At 38.7% G+C, this 22,523-nt stretch overlaps 1 protein-coding gene across 12 annotated transcripts in view; it reads left to right on the top strand.

The window, feature by feature from the left end:
• The first annotated feature begins 5,268 nt into the window (after positions 1-5,268).
• The window catches only part of mask (multiple ankyrin repeats single KH domain), a 129,500-nt gene continuing 112,245 nt past the window's right edge, over positions 5,269-22,523 (top strand). For all 12 annotated transcript variants that reach the window (XM_065217031.1, XM_065217025.1, XM_065217030.1 and 9 more), the window contains exon 1: positions 5,269-6,018. In XM_065217031.1, the coding sequence (XP_065073103.1) occupies positions 5,410-6,018 (609 nt within the window). In that variant the 5' untranslated portion in view covers positions 5,269-5,409. The remainder of the gene's footprint in view (positions 6,019-22,523) is intronic.

Below are 22,523 nucleotides of genomic sequence, written 5' to 3'. Positions count from 1 at the left end.
TTCGTAGCTTGTCGTGGCAATCGGATTCAATATTTCGGTCCACCTAAAAAGTAAAAATCTAAATTAGCACGACCCAACGATATAAACAACATTTGGTGGTAGAAAAAAAATATCACTATAAACTTGTTTAAAATGTAGCAATTTCTACACAGCAAAAAAAATGTAATATCGATCAACGTAATTCAAGCTGATGTATGAAATAATGATGTAAAAGCAAAAAGCAGATACAATATTACATCAATGGCTGTAATTTTGTTCGCAAAATCGATGTACATCGTACAATGTGATATTACACAACCGATGGATTGACCTGGTTGCAGCAGTTTCGATGTAATATTCAACAACTTTTTTTGCTGTGTAAGAAAACACGCTCAATACTTACCAGAATCATGCTACTACGTGAACAGTTTTGAATTCAAATTCTTATTAATTTACAACAAAAATAATTATAAACTATAACTAATGCTACTTATTACCAAAACAAATAGAAGAAACAAGGCGACTTTTTTAGCATCATGTTTTTGTAGAGATCGTAGAAAAGTGACAATGAGTATGGCAGAGTGTTTCGTGGCTTGCTTGATAATTTGTGTGCATGCAGATAATTTGTTATAAGTTATGGATAAGTTGGGAATAGAAAGAATAGATAGGATGAATTGAAATTTTCAGCACGTTGAAAACTGTATGAGACATTTGGGTAAAAATGGGATAATCCTTAAGTGTCGTTCCCCTTGGAAAAATCAGCAATTTTTACTGAATGTGCAGCAAAGTTGAGCAACAAACTTTTGCTGGAATTTCTGCTAGTTTTATGTACCTATTGTCTTTTCATATTAGCAGCAAATTAATAGATTAGTGAACTGCATATACACTTGATAACGTTAATTTATTACACCGTTATGTTGATTAAACATCCCTTTTAACGCTGATTATGAACTATCCATAATAAAAACGGTCATTTATGATAGGCAGACAGAATCGAGAACAGGATATGACTCTAAGCTTATTGAACAAGTTTATCTTGAATTGGAGAGGCTGTAAAGAATATGGAGTTATTATTGTTCATGAAACACAAAGATTTTTATACTTATTCAATGGTTTAATAAATATTTACCTACATTTTCTTCAATTTTATCCTAGGATTCACAAGAAAAACACCTTGCAGTATGTACAACATGGAGTTCACAACGAAAATCTATAAACAGTTTGACAGTTCATGAAATTCACTGAGCTTCCAGCAAAATGAGCATGTTTGCTGAATGTACTGTAAAATTTGGATTTGCTGAAAACAAACCAGCAAATCATTTTGCTGGAACTCGATTTCAAAATTTTGCGTGTACTGTTGTACGGTTTTATACAATTTTCAAATTTAAAAACAATTAATCCTACTAAAAAATTAACAATTTTTTACAACGACTACTAACCCTACTAATCCAACACCAAATAACTTTAAGAGACGTGACGGTACATTTAACAACTATGCACAAATTAAAAATCTTACATGTTTTGTAACAAATGGTTACATAATTTTCATGTGATCTCATAATTGAGAATTACTTCACAACATCATATGAACCTTATGTGTCCATTGAAGTTAATGTGATTTATTACATAGAATTCATGTGATCATATGTGTTATGTGAATTTCTGAGAGCAACCGTAACGGTCGTTGTCATTTGCGCGACTATTTTAACAGCGCACAGCGCTCTCATTTTAGTTTAGTCACTCTTCTCCACACCGGTCGCTGCTATCGCGGTTATCAATTTACTCGCTGTAGTCCGTACCGGTAGTGAGCATTTCGACATTTCTACGAATTGCAACCTTTCTCCCGCGCTGCTATCGCGCTGCTAAATTTGGTAACGCGCTTCTCACCGAGAAGCCGACTGCTATTTTAGTTACTCGTATGGCAACCCCCGATACGGTAGCTGCGCTATGATGAGGGCTGCTAAAATGAGTTTAGCAGCGTACCGTTACGGTTGCTCTGATAAAAAAAACATTAATTTTGTTGTTGGAAAAATATCATATGCATTCCCAATGGAAACTATATGAAAACTTTTTTCAGTGTACAACAAGATCAATTCGACAGTGAGCATTCATAAGGGCGTATACGCGATGATCGATTCTCTTCATCGAATTTCTCTTTGCATTGCTACAGCTAAGCGAAACAATTTTCTAGAATTTGTTCAATGCAGAGTTGTAACAAGTTGTATTAGCTATCAAAAGCAATAGCAAACGTACCGAGAAACGTTAAATCTAGCGAGTTATTAACAAAAGAGAAAATCGATGAAGAGAATCAATCGTCGCGTATAGGCCCTTATGCATGCTCACTGTCGAATTGTTGGCAATTGGAACATTGCCGCAAAAGCTCAACGCAGATGTCGCCACTGCATGATGATGATAATGTTGACCTACTGCATATACAATTCGTGAATAATAGCATTAAATCATAATTTTCATCAAGCCTGCGTACACGGATAGAAATCCCCTTATACCTTTTGGCAAATTTCCATTGCTGATTATTCATAAAATGTATAAATCAACTAATAAGCAGACGCCTTGCAAAAAGTTAATAAAGATCATGTGTCAAATGAAATGCATAAATGGTAACACATACCGTTTATGTATTCTTATAGGACGTATGTGGTTTGTCTTATGGAATGTATAAGGCTGATGTTTTGGCAAAAATATATAAGTGAAACACATGAATAAAGTAATTAATTTTCGTTTCGTGTAAAATCCTTCCAATATAACATTCGAATTAAAGAAGAAAACGTTTTTACGATCAGACTGATGTGCATCTTTGACTTTCCCAGATAAACTTTCATAAGATATATTCATTTCATTTCACGGCTCCATCAATGCTGCATCGTAAACATGATGTAAACAGAAGTAAATTGCTCAATTACTCAAAATAAAGATAATTTCTAGACTAACATTTGAAAGGGGCGTAAGAGCCAAAATGTAAACAAACCATATTTTGCCACATATAGAGAGAATAGTTCACAAACTTCTCGATAAACACGAAAAAGTAGAAGAAAATATCACTTCAAATCACCAAAAACGTTTCTTCTTACATGGCGTATTTCCAACTTTCAAATCTATGATGAATATGGTTGTTACGCCTTGCACCAGAACAACGAATTATATTGTTTTAATATGCCAAACGTATTGACTCTGTAGTATCTAGTCACGCCCGATTCATTTGAAACGCATCCGATTGATATTTCACGTGTAAACAACGAACAAAAAGAAGACCAAAAAATCTCCGGGCGTAATTCCACTCTCACAAAATTTGCGAACGAAGAACCAAGGCGAAACAACAAACAAAAAATCCCGAGGGTGTACTTCCACGGCGTATCACCAGTGTTGGCAGTTCAAAGGGTGGATGATCTGGGGGGTAACAACATGTATGAAATTATCAGGGCGTATGATGTTTTCTTCTCAATTTCACGACAAAGAAAACTTTTTTTGAGTTTTTAGTGATGCACGATGATAGATTACACTATTAACTATATGTCAAGCTTATAAAATCAACCAGAAAATGGAAAGTCGTGTAATAGGATTAATTTTTAGGTCAACAAAATTCAGAAGCGATTTTCTCGATATGGTCATTTTGGAATTACGCCCTTTTCAAATGTTAGTCTAGATTTGTCATCTTGTTATCACTTTGAAGACCATCCAGCACCATTTTATAGTATGGTGCGTGTTGAGTAAATCAAGTTTCGGTGCGTTTTCCGTCGAAAATTGTGAGTATCAATATGTTTGCTTAAAAAAGGCCAAAATGAACATTTATTGAATATTGGCGTCCTATACAACCAATTCTCTATTATCACTAGCATGATACAACCTTTCCTAAGTAAATTCACTTATTTTCCACTTTCATCTTAGTGGAAATCGCACATATTCACTTTTTTCCGAAAAATGCAGCTGCGCAGAAGATAACCTCTCCCTGTGGGTGCAAACTTGTTATGGATAATTTGCCATGAAAACATCTCCGATCCATACCGAAATAATAACAAATAGTTTTCAAACACATTCAAGCAAAAGTTTCCACGGGAAATTATTAGTTTTTTCTTTATGGACCGATTTGCCACAAAAAGCATCTGTTTTACTTGGAAAATTTGGAAACTATCCTCCTTCTAGTAGTTCTCACTTCGAAATGTAGGTGGCGAAAGCTTGGAAAAGTTTCACTACAAGACGCCAATAGATCTTGATGTGATTGTATTTTAGACCAAAATTTTAGACCAAACCAACCAATTGGATCGCCGCTAAAGATACCCTGATGTGATTGTATTTTATTTTATGATAATTTTCGCGTCACTTTTCGAAAGGTCCTCAGTTACAAATTTAAACAAATCGAATTAGCCGTACAAACTTTTACTTTTCTATCATTGTATGTGATACAAAAACACCCATCCAAATTTACCTTCGTTTATTTATGATAATCATAGGTCTAAAATTGTCCAATGTACAATTTGAAATGACTGGTACATGATTGTTACTTCGGTCATTTGGACTGCCTAACATGATTGGAGCTCATTTTCCAAAGGCGGGGCCAATCTAAAGTTAGGTACTCTACTTTGAAATCTGTGAAAGGGAATCTAGTATCATGCAGAACAAAACATCCAATGTAACACTCATTGATTATGTCATAGAGAAAAATCGTCCAATCTAACATGTCCGATGAACAACTTGGCTAGTCAAAACGTCCTATGTGATTTTTTTCTATATTGCATATATTCAATGTAAAATTGTGATTTAACCGTTTCTACTGAATTTCCAACGTTATTACTCACTGACTACATTAAAAATAGTATTGCAAAATGTATTGTTTCTTAACAGTTAAAATAATAATCTGTCGAACTTCAACTTCGGTTTTCCCAATACGGCGGATATCTTACATTGGTCTATTTGAAAAGTGACGCGAGAATTGGATGGTTTTTTTTTCCGGGCATGTTTTCAACCAAAATCCATCAAAACCTGTGAAATATACTCGAATGTTTCAACATTTTCAACTACTCATATCCCACAGTCCAGTCCTTCGTTCCATCAGCGATCTGTCAAGTTTGCCTCACTTTCCGCAGGGGCTGCACTCACTTGAAAATGCATCTCTTTTCTTGTTCTGTCCGGATGTGACGAAAGCTCCCGATCTGAACACCATTGGCCGGAGCGAGAGGGCAACAGTCGATCACAGTCGGTCCCGCTCGCACGCATCAAAGCAGTACGGTGGAAAATCGAATATGGCGAAAAATTGTACTGGCAAACGAACGACGAACAACGCAACGACGACGGTGTTCAGAAAGAAGTGCGTTTTTGTGCGAGAAATTTCCGGGCTAAACTGAGCCCCCAGTGCGTCGAAAAGTGCGTCAAACGCGAGTTGAATGTGTCCGGCGTTCGGAACCGTTGCCGGACAAGATGCAGAATGCGGAACAATCCGGATTTAAGAACCGGGACAAATCTAGAAGCAGCAGTAGCAGTGTGAAGAAATCTTCGCTGGCGAATCAATCGAATTCGAAGGCCCTGCACAAGCAGCAGCAGCCGTCTTCGTCATCCAACAGTAATAGTAGCGGTAGTGGTAGTGGTAATCATTGTGCTAGTGTAAGTGCCAGTGGTGGAAGCAATCGTAGTGGTGGTAACGGAGTTTCAGTGGGCAGTGGAACTGCTGCCAAAGGGAATCATCCGAAGCAGCAGCAGCAGAATAATTCGTGTCGTACCCAACCGGAAGTTGGAGTAACTGCAGGAAGTGCTTCTTCTGGTGGAAATTCCAACAATATCCGTGGTGAAGTGGCAAATAATGCAAAGGCAGCAATGTCCACAGTAGCAGCAGGAAGTAACAGTTCCACCTCCTCCGGAACGGCAACAGCCGGTGGTGGAGGAGGTGGTGGTGGCGGCGGTGGAGCAGGAGGAAGACAATCCAGCAGCCAGCATTCATCCCCGGCCAAGTCCGACACGGAGACGACGTTCTCCGAATTCCAGCCCCGTGTTTCGGACACATCGGAATCGGACGAGGAATCGGTATCGGAGGTAAAATAAAAATTAGTCAACCCAAAAATAATAACGTTTAAGATGAAGATTATCATCATCCACGCAAAAAGTTGCAAACGAGACGAGTACCTTCAATACCGACATCATGTAAAAAAAAAAAAGAAAATCTGCAACCCGAAAGAGAGATCCCGTTTCGGTGTTTCTCATTCTCGTATGATACTCGAACTCGTCGTTCCCCACCCTCTAGATTTCCCTTGTTTCAGTTTCGTTCCTTTCTCACCTGCAGCAAGGTGAGGTTGCTTCTTTTCCTTACCTGATTTTCTCGCTCAATCTGCTCGCAGCAGCTCGTCCATGGGTTCTTTCCTGGGAGGTCTCTGGCATTTTTTTTTTTTTTAGTCCCCTACCGATGAAGGACCGACAATTTGTTAGCTTGTGTTTGTGTTAGGTGTACGTGTGCATCAACCACCACCACCACCAGCAGCACCGTTTCTCGGTGGAATAAACGAGTTGCAGTCTTCGTGGCTGGTCTATTGCTCTTTTCGATTGCTGCCTTGTCGACGATCGGCAGACATGCGCTGAAATTGTACCATAAAAATGATTGTTGACATTATCCTGTGTGGGAATATCTTGTTCTAGAATATTGGAATTCGTCGCGTTGCATCTTACGCTGCCGACTGCCGGGACTTTTTCGGTGAAACTGTCATCGATCAGAATTTTCTAAGGATGTGCCAGGCATTTCGGACAACCGCAGAAGTTTTTCGCTAATGATTTTTGGATAGTTTATTAAATTGGTCATGTAAATCATTTGGCAACCTTCTGTCAATTTAACTGTGCGGAAAGTGCTCAAATTCTTGGGACATTTCCATGCAAAAACACAGTTGACTGTATTCAAAAGAAAACATGAAAAGTATGAGTGATCCAAGGTGTGATCACACATTTACCTAATTCGTGGGAACATAATATGAAAACGAGATTTGATTTTTACTCAGTGTACGTCGTATTGCTAGGGAATTCTGAGGATTAGTTCATGGTAATGCTGAGGCGAACTTCAAGGTAATGTAAAGGAGAAATTATGAGGATAATTTCAAGAAGATTTTGGGGATTTTCGGAGAATGCATAGGGAATCTGCTAAAGAGGATTACAGTTCAAACCTGAGCATAATTCGGCCTAGAATTCCAAGAGAATTCTGAATTGAATGGCACACAAATTTTGAGGAGAAATCTAAGGATTTGGAAGTGAATTCTAAGGAGAATTTCAAAGTTGTGAGTTGAATTCCAAGTGAAGCAGCAAAATTTAAAGGAAATTCGTTAAGAGATGAACCAGCCTATGGCTGAAAGTCAAGAAAACAAGATTTCCTTTAGAACCATTTGCCATCACAGAGTTTCTCTAAAATAAATTTGAGAGAGACCCTTGAAAATGTCTGTACAATATTTCAGAAAACTTAAAAAAAAAATCGAGGAATTCATCGTAAGATTCGATTCTAAAGAGTTCACTGAAGCTTCCTTACATAATTGTATTTAAAATTAGTCTGACTTCTCCCTATAATGTCCATGCAATTCTCCTCAGAATTGCCATGCAATTTTGCTCATAATTATCGTGCAGCTATCCTCTAAATTATTCTGAAAATTCGTCTTGAAATTTATTCTCGTTATGCTCTTGAAATTATTCTAGGAATTCTTATAAAACTCATCTCAGAATTCCTTTGGAATTGTTCGCTCAAAATTTGATCCCCTTGGTATTTAGAATTCACTTTAAATTTTCTAAGCATCTCCTTCGAATTGGCATCACAACTCTTTTTAAATTCTTCTAAGATCTTAATTGGAATATTATCTAGCAATGGACTTGGAATCCGCTTCAAAATCGTCATGAGTTTTGCAAAAGAACTACCTAAAGATTCTACTCTAAACGTCTGAAGTTCCGCAAATGACTTGCAGTTCTAGTCAAATCTCAATCCTCATTATATTTAGTTCATCAAAGTGACTGTATACTGCAAACTTTGTCCAGCCCAACAGTCTTAAAATTATTTAAAGGTCTAGAATCTTATTTTTTTTCTCGATTTGTCATCGAAATTCACGGGCTTTTCCCGGATATTCTAGGTTCTCCAAATCGTCCTGGAGTTCTGTTAATTTGTTCTACTAGATCACCCAACACTAATTCAGTATCTGTAGTATCGAAATATGTCCAAAAAGATTTGCAGTGTTGTGGCGTCCTACCATCCAATCCTCAGCGGGGTATCGGATGCTTGGATGATCAGCTACTTACTCGTATGTAAGTCCTATCCACGCAATGGTGCGAAGTGTGCCTCGTGAGAATGCAAGTGCTCAGAAAGGGATTGAATAGTAACTGAAGAGGGAAAAGGGAGAGAGGCGATGATTACGGGATAATAGCCACGAGTGAACTCTCATTCACTAGGGCTGTTCTTATATAATAGAGTAGCCTATATCCCACAAGTGTCTATGTGAATGCTGCCAACCTATTTCCGTGTAAGCCAAATGTTCTATGATTTCGATACTACAGATACTGCGCCAATCTTTGTTGCTCTAGTAGAACATATCAACTGATCTCTAGGATAATTTGGAGAACCTAGACCATCGTGGTACATGGTAATAGGCCATGTATGATCCACATAGTCACTGTGAATCTGTTTGGAAGTATTTCGTTACTACATACATTATTCTAGTCTTGGTTGATCATCTAGTAGATTGAATTATCTGAACTCCAGGACGATTTGGAAAACGTTGAACATCTGCAATACTTGGAAATAGATTGTACATGTTCCTTATAGTCACTACACTGAGGCAATTAAACATAAGAATTTCGTAATGCTCGACTTCTGAACTACACATATGAATTTCATAGGCGTGACTTGCAGCTAATGTGAGGTAGCTCTTAATAGTTGAAAGAGGAGTGGTCAACACACAGGCCCCGTAATCTCAACGTCCATGGTTCGGTCCTAGTCTGCTCTGTTTTATTATTTTCATAAGGCAAATTATTGAAATTCATACCGATTTCTTGTGGCTAAAATTCATAAGTGGTTCTTATGGAATTCTTGCGTTCTTTTGCCTCAGTGTATGCATCTGTTTGGACATATTTCGATACTACAGATATTGTCCCAGTCTTGCGTACCGCAGGACACATTACGTAAACCACGATGGAAATACGACCAGGCTAACTGGTCCCTTTTCAGAAGTCCGTCGACGCCGCATGGTCCAATTTAACATCGGGCAGTATCCAAGACATTAGCTCCATCCATCAAGCGGCACTTTCATCAATTCCATGAACCAGTCCCAACCCGGGATCTAAGTCTCTACCATGGTGGTCCCCAGAGACCAAAGCAGCATCCATCGAAAGAAGTGGCCATGACCACCTACAGAGCAAAACGCAACGAGTGCCGACAAACTATCCGGTCTGCCAAGAGTTCAAGCTGGGAGCAATTTCTGGACAGCATTAATGTTGACCAGACGGCCACTGACCTGTTGGTTAAGGTCAACGCATTAAGTGGCAAACGGAAAAGCCGCGGAATGGCCATCCGAGTAGATGGTACCACCTCTAGAGACCCTGATAAGATCGCCCACGCTATGGGGGAATATTTTGCCTCTCTCTCGGTCACTCTTTGGACAGCATCTACATCCCAGAGGATGAACTACCGCTGGAGATCAATCGGCCTTTCAGTCCACGGGAACTCGACCTAGTTCTATCCAAGGCTACCAAGAAATCGATTGGCCCAGATGACGTCGGGTTCCCCATGCTAAAATACCTATCACCGGAATGCAAGACAACACTCCTCAGACTTCTCAATAGAGAATGGCTGGATGATTCCATTCCAGAAGACTGGAGACACAGCCTAGTCGTCCCGATCACGAAGCAGGGCACCTCGGGTCGCGATCCGAAGGACTTCCGACCGATATCTTTGACATGTTGCATCAGTAAGGTTCTGGAGAGAATGGTCAACCGTAGGCTCGTACTCTACTTGGAGAGTAACGGCTACATTGACCACCGCCAGCACGCTTTCCGTCCTGGACACGGTGCCACTTTGAACCAGGTACTTCGAGACGCGAGACATGGACACCCGACATTCTTGCTCAACTCACGGACTGGAGTCTGTCGGGCCACGTTCTCCATTTTTTGAAGAACTTCCTTCGACATCGTACTTTCCAGGTATGCATCGGGAACCATAGATCAAGAGGATTCCTAGAGGAGACTGGCGTCCCGCAAGGTTCGGTGGTCGCAGTCACGTTGTTTCTAATACGGATGAACAGAGTGTTCCACAGCTTACCCAAAGAAATACACATCTTCGTGTATGCAGCCGATATCGTCTTGGTGGCGGTCGGATCCACAGTGAAAGCCCTTCGCAGAAAACTCAATGCAGTTCTACGCTCGACTTAATCCGTATACCCGGACGTGCTCCGCTCTCCTATCAGCGTCGACGGAAGGATCATGCCGTTTAAGAATTACGCCTGGATCGGCATTTAAACTTTGGAGACCATTTGAACGAAGTGAAAGGGAACTGCCAAACAAGAATCGGCTTGCTGCGGACATTAGCCAGGAGGCATCTAGCGAACAACCGTGCGGTCCGGATGCGCGCGGCCAAAGCGGTAGTCGATTCAAGATTAACATACGGTATAGAACTGACTTGCCTAGCTGCCGGCAGGATGATTTCCCAACTGTCCCCGGTATATTATCAGGCCATTAGAATCACATCAGGTCTCCTCCCCTCCACCCCCAGGCTTGCAGCTTGTGTGGAGAGTGGAAGGTTACCCTTTGACAAATTTTCTGATTCGGCCAGCGTATTAACAGCTCTTCAGTCCGATACAGCCAAGCACCCTTGGATCCAGGCTATCCAGAAGCTCGCTCATAAAGGAACAACTTTCATCTGGATCCCAGGACACTGCGGGATCAGAGGAAATGAGGAAGCCGATCATCTGGCGGCATCCGGAAGACAGGCAAACCTCTATACCCAAAAGGTTCCTGCTCAAGACATCAAGCGGTGGATCGTGACTACAGTATGGAACTGCTGGACAAATGAATCCGCCTGAACACCGATCTCAAGTAATTCTATCGCGGCTGAGAATCGGTCATACCAAAGCCTCTCATAACATGGGAGGCGGAGATTCATTTAGGAAGCAATGCGAGACTTGCAATGTGCCACATACAGTGGAACATTGCCTATGCAACTGCCCCCAGTACTACGGACCACGCATCCAATACGGGATCTCAGCAAGCGTCAGGGACACCCTGAGTTATGACCCCTCTAGCACCACAGCGCTCTTCTCCTTTCTGCGGGAGACAGGATTGAACAACCAAATTTGATATATGACCCAAGCAACGACAACGGACAAAGGATTGAACTACTATTCGCAAAAACCACTGACTCAAAACGGACGAGCGACTATATTAAGATGATGCACGAATAAGGACACGAAAATGGACGGATGATGACACAAAATTACGCACAGCGATAACAATGGAACTGAACACGGAAAACTACTACACATAAAAGCAAAATGACCACAATAATCGGACACAAGACCAAGCGACGACAATGGATTACGACAAGGACCTACTACTAGACACACCGCAAGTTATCTGAATATCTGCCAACAAAACCATAACTCTGTCCAACACAATTGTACCCTTTACAATCAGGGGGGCGCTCTCTGAAGCCCTCTATCCCCTTTTTAAGTGACGAACCAGCCAGTGGCTAAAAGCGAAGACAACAAATCAAGAACTGGCAACTTTGACAGAATCCAAGCGACAGATACAATAGCGCTGCGCGTGAGTGAAGGTGGAAGCAACGCATAGAAAAATGAGCAAATACACAAATCCTTCTTCTGAGGATGTATTCTTTGCTATCAAATTCGTTCGCAGCGTTTACCTTTGAGCGGCAGATGACGCGATTGTACCTGTCTCATAGCGTTCCTATGAAAAAATGAAAGAGTTGCCAGTCTTCTTGATTTGTTGTCTTCGCTAAAAGTCTTGCGTTGATCTAGTAGAACAAATCAAATGATCTCCAGGACCATTTGGAAAACCTAGAACAACTGGTATACATAGCAATTAGTCATGTATAATTCACATAGACACTTTGAATCTGACTGGACATATTTCGATACTACAGACATTATTCCAATCCAGATTTGAATCACCAATCACCTCACCTTTTCGAAAGTGGTATTGGTTTGCGTAGGCGTACTTTAGTTCGCGTGCAAAGGGCCTTGAAAATTTTGTTTACAAATGCTTTTGTGCCGCTATCAAATGTTACGCTTGATCTTCTTCTTCTTCGCGTTTCAAGCTTATTGCATATCGCATATTAGCACTTCCACAGTTATTAATTGAGAGCTTTCGATGCCTGTACCATTTTTGCATTGGTATAATTGTGTGGCAAGTCCAATCATACTTCTATGCCCAGGGAAGTCGAGAAATTTTCCAACCCGAAAAATTCCTACACCGGACCGGGAATCGAACCCAGCCACCTCCAGCATGGTCTTGCTTTGTAGCTGCGCTTTTACCGACTGAGCTAAGGAAGGGAGCTGTTACGCCTGATATTTAGACTAACATTGGAAAGGGGCCAGGGTGGCAAGTGAACCAGGAAAACCGGGAAAAAGTCCACCAGGAAAATAATCTTGTTTCTATAATTAAAATAGGTTTAAATTTTATGTATGTCAAAGTTTCTTTTTATAATCAGGTCAAAACTAACCATTTTGTTCAAGCTAAATCTTTCACACAACTAAACATTGATGAACAAAATTTACCCTGAGAATTTAGTAAATATATTTTGTATTTATTTAAAAAAATCTAATCAATTGCATGTATGATTTGTGCTTAATTGATAGCAGACTTAAGCAGTGCCGACGCGTAACTACTTTGAAGTACCTGTTCAACATGTTCAATTTTTTTATTGAACATGTTGAACAGGTACTTCAAAGTAGATCTATTTCTAAAAACTTCAGATAAGGCCTTCGAACTTCATGCAAGTTCTACAAAATTCGGAAAAGTCTTACAAGTTTCAGGAAAATCCTGTGAACTACTGTGATGACCTACGACGGTCAGGAAATCTCTCCGAACCTTCAGAGAAGTTCTACAAATATTCATAGAAGTCTTACGAACTTCAGGGAAGTCCTTCAATCTTTGGGGAATAACTACGAATTTTACAGAATATTCTACAGATTTAATGTAACTTCTACGACATTTAGCCATTGCTTAAAACTTAAGGATAATCCTATGACACTTATCGATTTTTTCCGAGCTTCAGAGAAGTCTTCAATACTCTTGGGAAGTCCTCTGAACTTAACATAGTTCGCAAACTCAAAAAAACTCCTAGAACTTCCGAGAAGCGATTGAGCTACAGGTAGTCCTACGAAATTCATGGGAGCTCTCCAAACTTCAGGGAATTTCCAAGAAATTAACGAAAGACCCACAAACTTTTGGAAAATCCTTCGATATTTAAAGCCTTATGAACTTCAGGGAAGCTCTTCTAAATTTCGGGTCCTCATATATTCAGTAAAGTCCTTCAAACTTCAGAGAAGTCCTCAGATCTTCGAGAAAGTTCCTCGAACTTGAAGGAAGTCTTACGAACTTCGTGGTACTTATACGATATTTAAGAAATTCCTATGAATTTTAAAAAAAACTCCGAACTTCAGGGGAGTCCTAAGATCTTAAAAACAGTCCTTCGAACTTCGGGGAAGTCTCATGAAATTCAGGCAATACAAACTTCAATGAACCCTACAGGAAAGACCTTAACGCTTCAGGGAGGTTCTACGAACTTTAGGGAGTTTCTATGAACTTCTTTTTAATAGTAAGAGTTATTAAACCAGCGTTGTTTATGAAATCTTTTAATCATATTATTTTGAAACCATGTTGTAATCAAAATTCCACTAAATAAGATCCTTAATCGTTGACAATTTGCGGAAACTATAAACAAACTGAAACTCCGTAAAATTGTTAGAAGCAAAGGTTTGTTTAAAGAGTCCTCATTCATACCACACTTCGCAATTTTACCTTGAGATAAACTAGCCCGTTGGCTAAAAATCTCAATATTAAAGTTAAAAAAATCGCAGTTTTAAAAATAGAAATCTCAAGATTTAGGGGCTTATAGATCTCTAAATTTCTGACATTAGGTAGGGCTCTGAGCCTGTACAAATAAAGTAATTAACAAAAAAAAAGGTAGGGCTCTGCGCTGATCAGTCGTATCTCAGCTTGTCTTCGTCATACACCCCTAAAATCGCTCATTTTACGGGTTATCGCAAATGTTTCAGTGTCAATCTTTTATTATAGTTTTAGCACATAGAACGGAAATAGGCGCCATGATACGACGAAGTAGCGCGGCTCCCTACTAGCTTCTTTACAGCAAACAATCAGATAAAGATTTCACGGGCATTCACAAGAACCTTAATACCTATTTTGGTTTGTGAAATTCCGCATTGCGTGAAGAACGATGGTACAAGGATTCACTTTATTTTTTTATTAAAAATTGTTTTTTAACTACATGGTTTTTAAAACCAGGAAATTTTTAAATCATTGACCAGGAAAACCAGGAATTTCAAAATGGAAATTCACTTGTGAACACTTAGCAACAAAATTAAGGAATGACATTGATAATGACCATGCATCAGAACCCCAATCTTAACTACTTCAAACTAGAGAACAGCGAATTGAAGATTAGGAATCACATAGAATGAAGACTAACTCTAGATAGAGCTGGAATTAGAGCGTAGCAGCCTTTGTAAACAATGACTTCTCTCGTTGATTTCTAGGAATTCAAGGCACGCCTACACAAATCAACATTTCCATCGAGTAGGAAAAGTCTTCCCCTACTCGATGGTGATGTCGATTTGCTTGCCAGGGGGAGCCATGACTTTCGAGAAATCATCGAGGGAAGTCATTGTTTACAAAAGCTGTTACGCCCTAATTCCAGCTCTATCTAGAACTATCTAATTTGTTCCTTGTTTTAAGATCATCCTCGAGCTTGAGCTTGATTGACCGCCCACGGTTGCTACTCTGTTACTGCCAGATCAGCTGTAATTACACAGAGAACCAATAGACGATGCTTGGGACTAGCAATCATCCTCAATGTGTAAAAACTGGTGATCTTAAATAAGGCAATAAATACCAGCGCCGGCCGCGCCCGAACATAGGTCAAGAAAGGAATGGGAAGGATTGTGTTGACATGACACTCGCTTTGATGGAAGCCGAGAACACCTCTGCACTTCCACGAGGAATCACTGGGATGTTGGATGAGAGGGTTGGGTTTGCAGCAGGGTTCGTTTTGGTAAACGATAAGCTGAATTGATGTCCTAACGATCATATAACGCGAAGGAGCTTGGGACTAAACCCACGGTCTTCTGCTCATTAAGCAAAAACGTTTGCCACTAGGCAGACGAGCACCTTTTTAATCACCGAGTTGCTGTTATTACCATGTAGTCATATTAACAAATAAAACGATTGACGAATCTTGAATGTGGATGGGCCTGAGATTAGACTCATGATGTTCTGCTCAGTAAGCAAAAACGGTTGCTCTAAGGCCACCGAGCCCCTCATATCACATAATACCGTTGCTCAAATTTGTGTATCCATTCAAACCCGGAACCAACGACAACAACGAGTTTCGCAAAATACACGATACACAAGCGATTTTACCATAAATCTCTTTGATATGTAAGGACCTGGGACCGCGTTTTTCTGCTCAGTAAGCAGGCCACTGTAACCGACGATCTTTCAAATCCGAAAACTAAAAACTACGAAAAAGTACTTAGGCCTTCATTAAGTTCCACTTTCACGCGACGTTCAATGACAGGGTCCTATCCAGGATTACATCTGAAAAATCCAAATCTGGCCAACGCCCACCTAAACCTGTTCTAATCCACCTGAAATGACTAACGAATAGAAGACTTTGACTACCAAGCCATGCAATAGTCTCATTCCGTGCCTTATGGTAACTTGATGATTCTATTGCGCTCATCTTTTGGCACCACCCAGGGGAGACTTGGTCCTGTACCCAATGCTTAACCTATCTCCATTCCACTCAGCTACTCGCAATTTCTTGTGATATAGTGGGCGGAATATTATTATATGAGACAATTCAATGCAGACGTCTTTCCAAATTTGGCAGATCGACAGGTAATCGGTGAGTTACCACGATAGTTGCTATTCAACAACTCGACAACGTCCCATCGTCAACGCCTGCTATGGCATTGCAGACGCCAACGAAATGACGTCATCGCATCGATCAACTACCCTGGTTATCGCCTGGTACCTTATAGCACGATGCTAGGAGGCGAACCGGAAGAATCGATGAGCTACCTCTCCCCCCCTTGTTTCAAGATCATCCTCGGTGGACAAAGCCGAGTCTTGTCACTATCAACAAGGCATCAGCACACCAGCACCAATGTAAACAGGGCACAATCTATAATTTTCGAGTTTGCATCCAGCGAGATCGTTTTTCACATTCTATCAGTTTCTCGCCACCGTCTGATTCGTTCTGCTGTTGTGCAGTTATTATTTGTTTGTTAGAATTAACACTTGTTCAAGTATTTTTTAGCTTTCAACCATGGCTGTTTTACCCATAACTGATTCACAACTGTCATAGAAACTGTAAACATAATATTTAAAGTAAGAGTGAAAGTCGTAATATCTCCTTCTGCTTCTACTTAAGGTGTTTCCTCGTAGAGTCCGTTTTTCCATCACACCTCGCAATTTTAAGAGCACACATCTCATGATCTACGAGGTGTATGCATCTGAAAATTTCAGACATCCCTTGCTTCTCCGCAGCAAACAACAAGTAGTAGTTTCAGCTACGTACATTCACAGAAAACTTATTATTTTAACATGTGAAATTGCGAAGTGTTACACGAAAAAGAACACAACAGGGAATCACCTTAAGTGTCCTTAGTCGTTCGTAAATGGCCTCATTGTGACTTCAACTTATATGTATTTTAAAACTTCAAATTTGGCTTGGATTTTTCCAAATTTGAGATGGTTCAATATAATGCAGTGGTTTCAGGGTGTCCATTAGACTGATGCAAAATTTGACTTTTTCACTCCACAGTGCTTAAATAATTTCAAACCGGGTCCTAATTAGCCTCCCAAAGTTACAACTCATTTGGTTAGAAACAGACTTCGCACAAGCCATTTGAAGTTTACATGTAAATTACTATGGGCAATCTCATTTTTTGTTCATTGCCTTCTAGTCTTTTCCCATATTGAGCTGCGAAACAGTTCGATAGCCATTCTTATAGAAAAATTTTTCAACTACAACTTTGCTGAAGATCGTTTCTATGTAAAACGAGACAGGAAAAAGTTATTAATTATTCAAGAGATTGGTAAACTTATGACATGATCAAGCAGCTGCTCTGTAGGCAACACTGTATTTTGCAGTGTGACATAGTAGCCATGATTTTTGTGTCCTATTCAACGCCTCAGAAACACCAATGTTGCCTGCTGAGCAGTTGATTGAGCATGATCATAAGACATCAGCGCATTGATCTTTTCATTTAATCAAAAAGTGGTCTACAGCAAAGTTGTAGCTGGGAATTTCCTACAAGTACAGTTGAAAGCTTTTGAAGCAGACCGATATGGTGAATTATTAGATAAACATAAACAAAAATCTTGGTTTTACCATAGTAATTCCCATACAAACTTCAAATGGTTTGTGCCATCTCAGTTTCTCACCAAATGGGTTCAAATTTTGAGAGGTTAGTCAGGATCCGATTTGGAATCGTTTAAGTATTGTGGAGCGAAAATTTCAATCCAACCGGAAAATCCGGGAAAAAACCGGGAATTCGGATTTACCGGGAAAAAATTGGGAAAACCCAAATTGCACCGGGAAAGATCATATATATCATCATCCCAAGTAACAATTTTGATTTTATATTAGTCTTGTAGACCATAATTTGGTCTTGAATAATACTTTAAACCTTTAAACTTGTAATGTTACTTGGAATCAACTTTCATATATTTTTTTCTCTCACTCGCAATCTGTTCGCGCCCGGATCAAGCGGTGATTTTGTCGTTTTCGATACCAAAATTGATATAATTTCATATGGTGTAATTGGAATGCATATGGTGTCATTGCTTGAATTCTTTTGCTACAGTTTTCTGAGTGATAGAGAAGCAGATTCATGCCGTCTCAAACTCCTTGCAAACTCCGATCATACTTGGCATGCAAATGTTCAACACGGACATAGAGATAAATTAAACATTAATTTCTGCACTTTTTGTTAACCAGATTCCAAGATTAGGACATTTTTGAATACCGAGGTTAGTCTGTAAAACATAAAGATCTGAATCCATACCTCTCACTCCAAAATCATGAAATCAAATCTCACCCGGATAAAGCACGAATGATCCGAGAGTGTGAAAATATCTATAAATAAAAAAATACTCTTGGAATCCTGTAAAGATTCTTTTAAGATTATTTCACAAATCATGATTGGAATTTCCTTGCATTTCGCTTCTCAATTCCAATCCCCAATTGAGAATAACATATTTTGACCTTACTACATATTACATACTGTATTCTTTATGGTCAACAGTTAAGCAAAATAATAATCTATGCTTCAAGTAAGGATTTGGGTTTTATCATGCGATAAAACTTGTGATGGTACTTGGGATATTTTACCATATTTAACTGTTTAAATTAAACTGGGAAAACTAGGTTAGACAACTGGAAAAAAAAACAGACTTTTCAATTCTTAAATAGAATGGCCAGACTCCATTTGTTTCAAGTCCGTAATCTTCAAGAAAAATTAGGACATACAATTCCATTGTCTATGATCTCGAGATGTCACCAATTTTCTGAGATTTCGAAAAAAATAAACTCTGGTATCTTCGTCATCTTGAAAGTTGTCCAAGCCTAATATGTTGAAAAGTGGTCTAGGAAACTTTCCAAGCGCTAGAGATTTTTTCAAAGACATGAATTTCGATAAATCTTTGAAGGTCGGAAGCATTAGTATCGGCAAACATCGAAAAATCATGTAGTAGAATCTTCTTTTTTTCAGACGTTCTTTCCCAAGCCTATCAAATTGTATTTTCTACAAGTCCGGAATCAGCAAATTTCCAATCCGGGATTTTAGATAAATTCTTTGTTTAAAATTATGAAATATTTTCTATATTTTAGAAACATTAAATTTTTCTCGGACTGTGAAAATACATTCTAACGTATCGTAAGTTATTCTACGCTTTCTTAATTTGTTTGAATTGAAGATCGCTAATTACTAAGTATCAGCATAAAAAAATCCAATATCTTTACAATGTATACCAGAATCTTACAACTTTTTTGAAGATCGAGATTTTTCCGGAAAATTTTCCTCGTTCCAGAATAATGATAATTATTGATACGATCCAAAACACTTGCCTAGGTTCCAGCGATATGAAAATGTGTCTATGTTTGAAGTTTTACAGAAGTCTCTATATTCGAGATCTTTAAAATTGCTTGTATTAAAATTGATGGATTTGTTCAAAACGTTGAATTTTCTCCAATTTCAACATTTCCTAATAAATTTCTATGTTCAATCTTTCACATCCCGAAGCTCAACCAATTTGCGATCTGAGTCTAAATTCAACTTATTCAACGGTTGATTTCCAAAAAATCGTGGCAGAAATTTGAGGAAATGGAGGATACAAACTAACCTATTGATTATCCAATTAATACTGATGTTTTATTTAAATAAAAAATCTTGTAAAATGCTCATGGTGGTTTGGAAATTTATAATATTTGTCAAAGCGGATTGCATTCTGTGATAGATTTTCAAAAGTTTTTCAAGGATGATTTAGAACTTTAAAAAATCCAAGGAAGAATTTTATAGGATTCTAGGGATGACACCAAGATATATCAGAGAACAATACCAAAGTACAGACTACGAAAGTCTCATGTAAAATTAAGTGCTCTGAGGACCGATTTCTTCTTCTGCGCTTAAATCTTAAACTTGGCTTAACACATACATACGAGCGTCGCTTTTCATTATTGTTTAAATTATTAGAAACACAAAATTCAGTTCCGAAACAATTTTGGGAATAGTTCTAATATAATTGAGAGTGCATTTTAACGAGAGTTCTGAGAAGAATTCTATGATGATTGGATGAGGATTCTAGGTTCAATTCTAATAAGAATCCAAAATTAGTTCTGGAAATTTGCTTAAGGGGGCTCTGATGAAAATTCCATGGAAATCCCATGAACTCCAAAAGTGGTCTCTCCGGATAGTTCTAAAAGAATTCTGGGGTGATTTGTGATGATTCTTCCAAGAGAATTCTAAAGAGTGCGAAATAAATTCCAAGAAGAATTCCAATGGAATCGAATTTTGAGGGTTCAATCTCAAAGGAATTCTGAGAAGAGTTTCAAAGTTTGTGATGGATTTTTGTTTTGAGAATTCTGAGGAAATACTATGGGGATTCTAAGTACAATACGAATTGAATTTCCAATTGAATGCAAGAGAGAAGTCCAAGATTCTAAGCAGAAATTTATGAAATTTCTGAGGTTAATTGCATGGAAATTCTAAGGTTGGATTTATGGAAGAAGCCTTCAGGGAGTAGAGTTGATAGTTCCGTATAGTACGGCAGTGTGAAAATTGTATACACAAAGTAGAAAGCGAGAAAAGGACAATTTTGAGGAAGGTACGAATCGGGTAGTTGTCTACGTCAGATGGCGACTTGAGTGTGAAACAATCGATAGAACTGTTTCCGCACATCAGAGGTACATGAGCAAATAGGCGATCATCCCTGTTTACAGTGGTGGCAGAGGGAAACACCCCTCACCATCCCTCATTAACGTATAAGCTTGGTAAAAGAGATGCTCTACCCTATCCGTCCCTTCCTCAAAATTGTCCTTTGTTCACTTTCTACTTTCTATGTACAAATTTCACACTGCCATACTATAACGGAACTATAAACTCTTTACTTTCATCTTCTCATCTATCGTATAAAATGTCCAATTTAATTCTGATATTTGATGTTAAGCATTCCGAACTAGGAAAATAATCTATTTCCAAGAATTTGGTTGATTGTTCTGCAAAGAATTTCTAAAATGCAATATTATGTTTTGTAATAGCTGATTTGCCTCTAAGTTTAAGAGAAGGGGAATTATTCCAAAAAAGTTCTTGAGATCATTCTGAAGAAATTCTGTCAAAAGTTCATAGCAAATTATCAATGTTATCTAACTAGATATATCAAATATTTACAGATTTCGAACGCAGAATCAAATTCAAGATCATAAAAAATGGGAATTACTATTTGCTAGTGATCATGAACAACGTAAGCAAAAGTAGATTATTCAAATGCTTCACAGGAGATTCGAGTAATTCGATTAAATTAGAGGAATTTATGACATTTGATTTTAAGTTCCATGACATAAAAAGTTTATTTCAATATCAAACCGTATTTGAATTTCTAAGGTACCATATAAATGGTAACTTATTTAGTATTTACAAGTCACTATTTGGTCACTATTTCCGTAATTTTAGTCACTAAAGTCACTACTATTACATCGCATCAGCACTACCAGCCGTGAACTAAGATCCTTTTGAATATAATTGTTGTTGGCTAAATCGGATGCAATTTTAAATTATTAAAAAATTTGCGGAAAATTTCTAATCAAAATTTATAAAAAACAAATATGATTTGAGATTTTGATGTCTCTGTTAGGGAAAACTTTTTTTTTACAAATAAAAAATTGCTGCTTGACACTGAGTCCGAACACATTGCTCTTGATAAATTTAAAAAAAAAACATCTGCTTTCCATTGTTCATTCGAAGAACCTAGGATGATTGTTCATCATCAACAGTATTCCCTTTTTCATTATGTCCGTCTTATTAATTTACTTTTGCAGTGGGGGTACCTCAAGATTCTCTAATTCAATTGCAGAATTGAAAATCCGTTTATGTCGCTCTTTTTGTTTGGTCTGTTCTTGATTTTTGTTTTCCCAGCTTTCATTGCTAGCAACAGCAGTGGCTGCTGAGCGAATGTCGATCGATTTTCTGTAGGTTGCAAAAATTTCGTCGATTTCTGCACTCCTTTGTGTGCTCTGGTCCCGGTTCAGTTCCTGAGTCTCTCTTTCTTCTCTTGACTAGACATTCATTCCATTCTTGTTGCGTTGTTCCCTCCTTAGTGATATAATAGGTTGGCGATTGGTTCGATTTGAGAACACCACCAACAATCTCAAGGTGGACTGAGCCTTGGACCGGAATGTGAAAGATTGGAACGATTTTGCTCCAAACCACACGGACCGGATAATAAATGTAGAAGCTGCTGAAGGGATGCTTTTTTTTTTTGGTTAAGATAGTGGAAAAGTGGTAGAAAATTTAAGCAATGACAGGACGGAATGGATAGGTGACAGTGTTGCCAGCACATGTCATACGTATTCAGCATGATATGTTTTCCAACTTTGTGCAATCAGACTGGTTTCGTTGTGCCCGTTGCCGTATTGTACGTACGTGAAAAAGTGAACATTCCATCTGTCTATCCTCTACCACACCACTCCACTCACTGGTGGAGGAGCTCTGCGCCAGTGTGTTGGTATTGGTAAGCTGTCATCCCGGTTCAACCAATACCACCGCGGC

Source organism: Ochlerotatus camptorhynchus, unplaced genomic scaffold, assembly GCF_037179485.1.
Source record: "Ochlerotatus camptorhynchus isolate MF236.1 unplaced genomic scaffold, CSIRO-AGI_Acam_v1.1 ptg000070l, whole genome shotgun sequence".
NCBI lineage: Eukaryota > Metazoa > Arthropoda > Insecta > Diptera > Culicidae > Ochlerotatus > Ochlerotatus camptorhynchus.
This window is presented reverse-complemented; position numbering and strand designations above follow the sequence as displayed.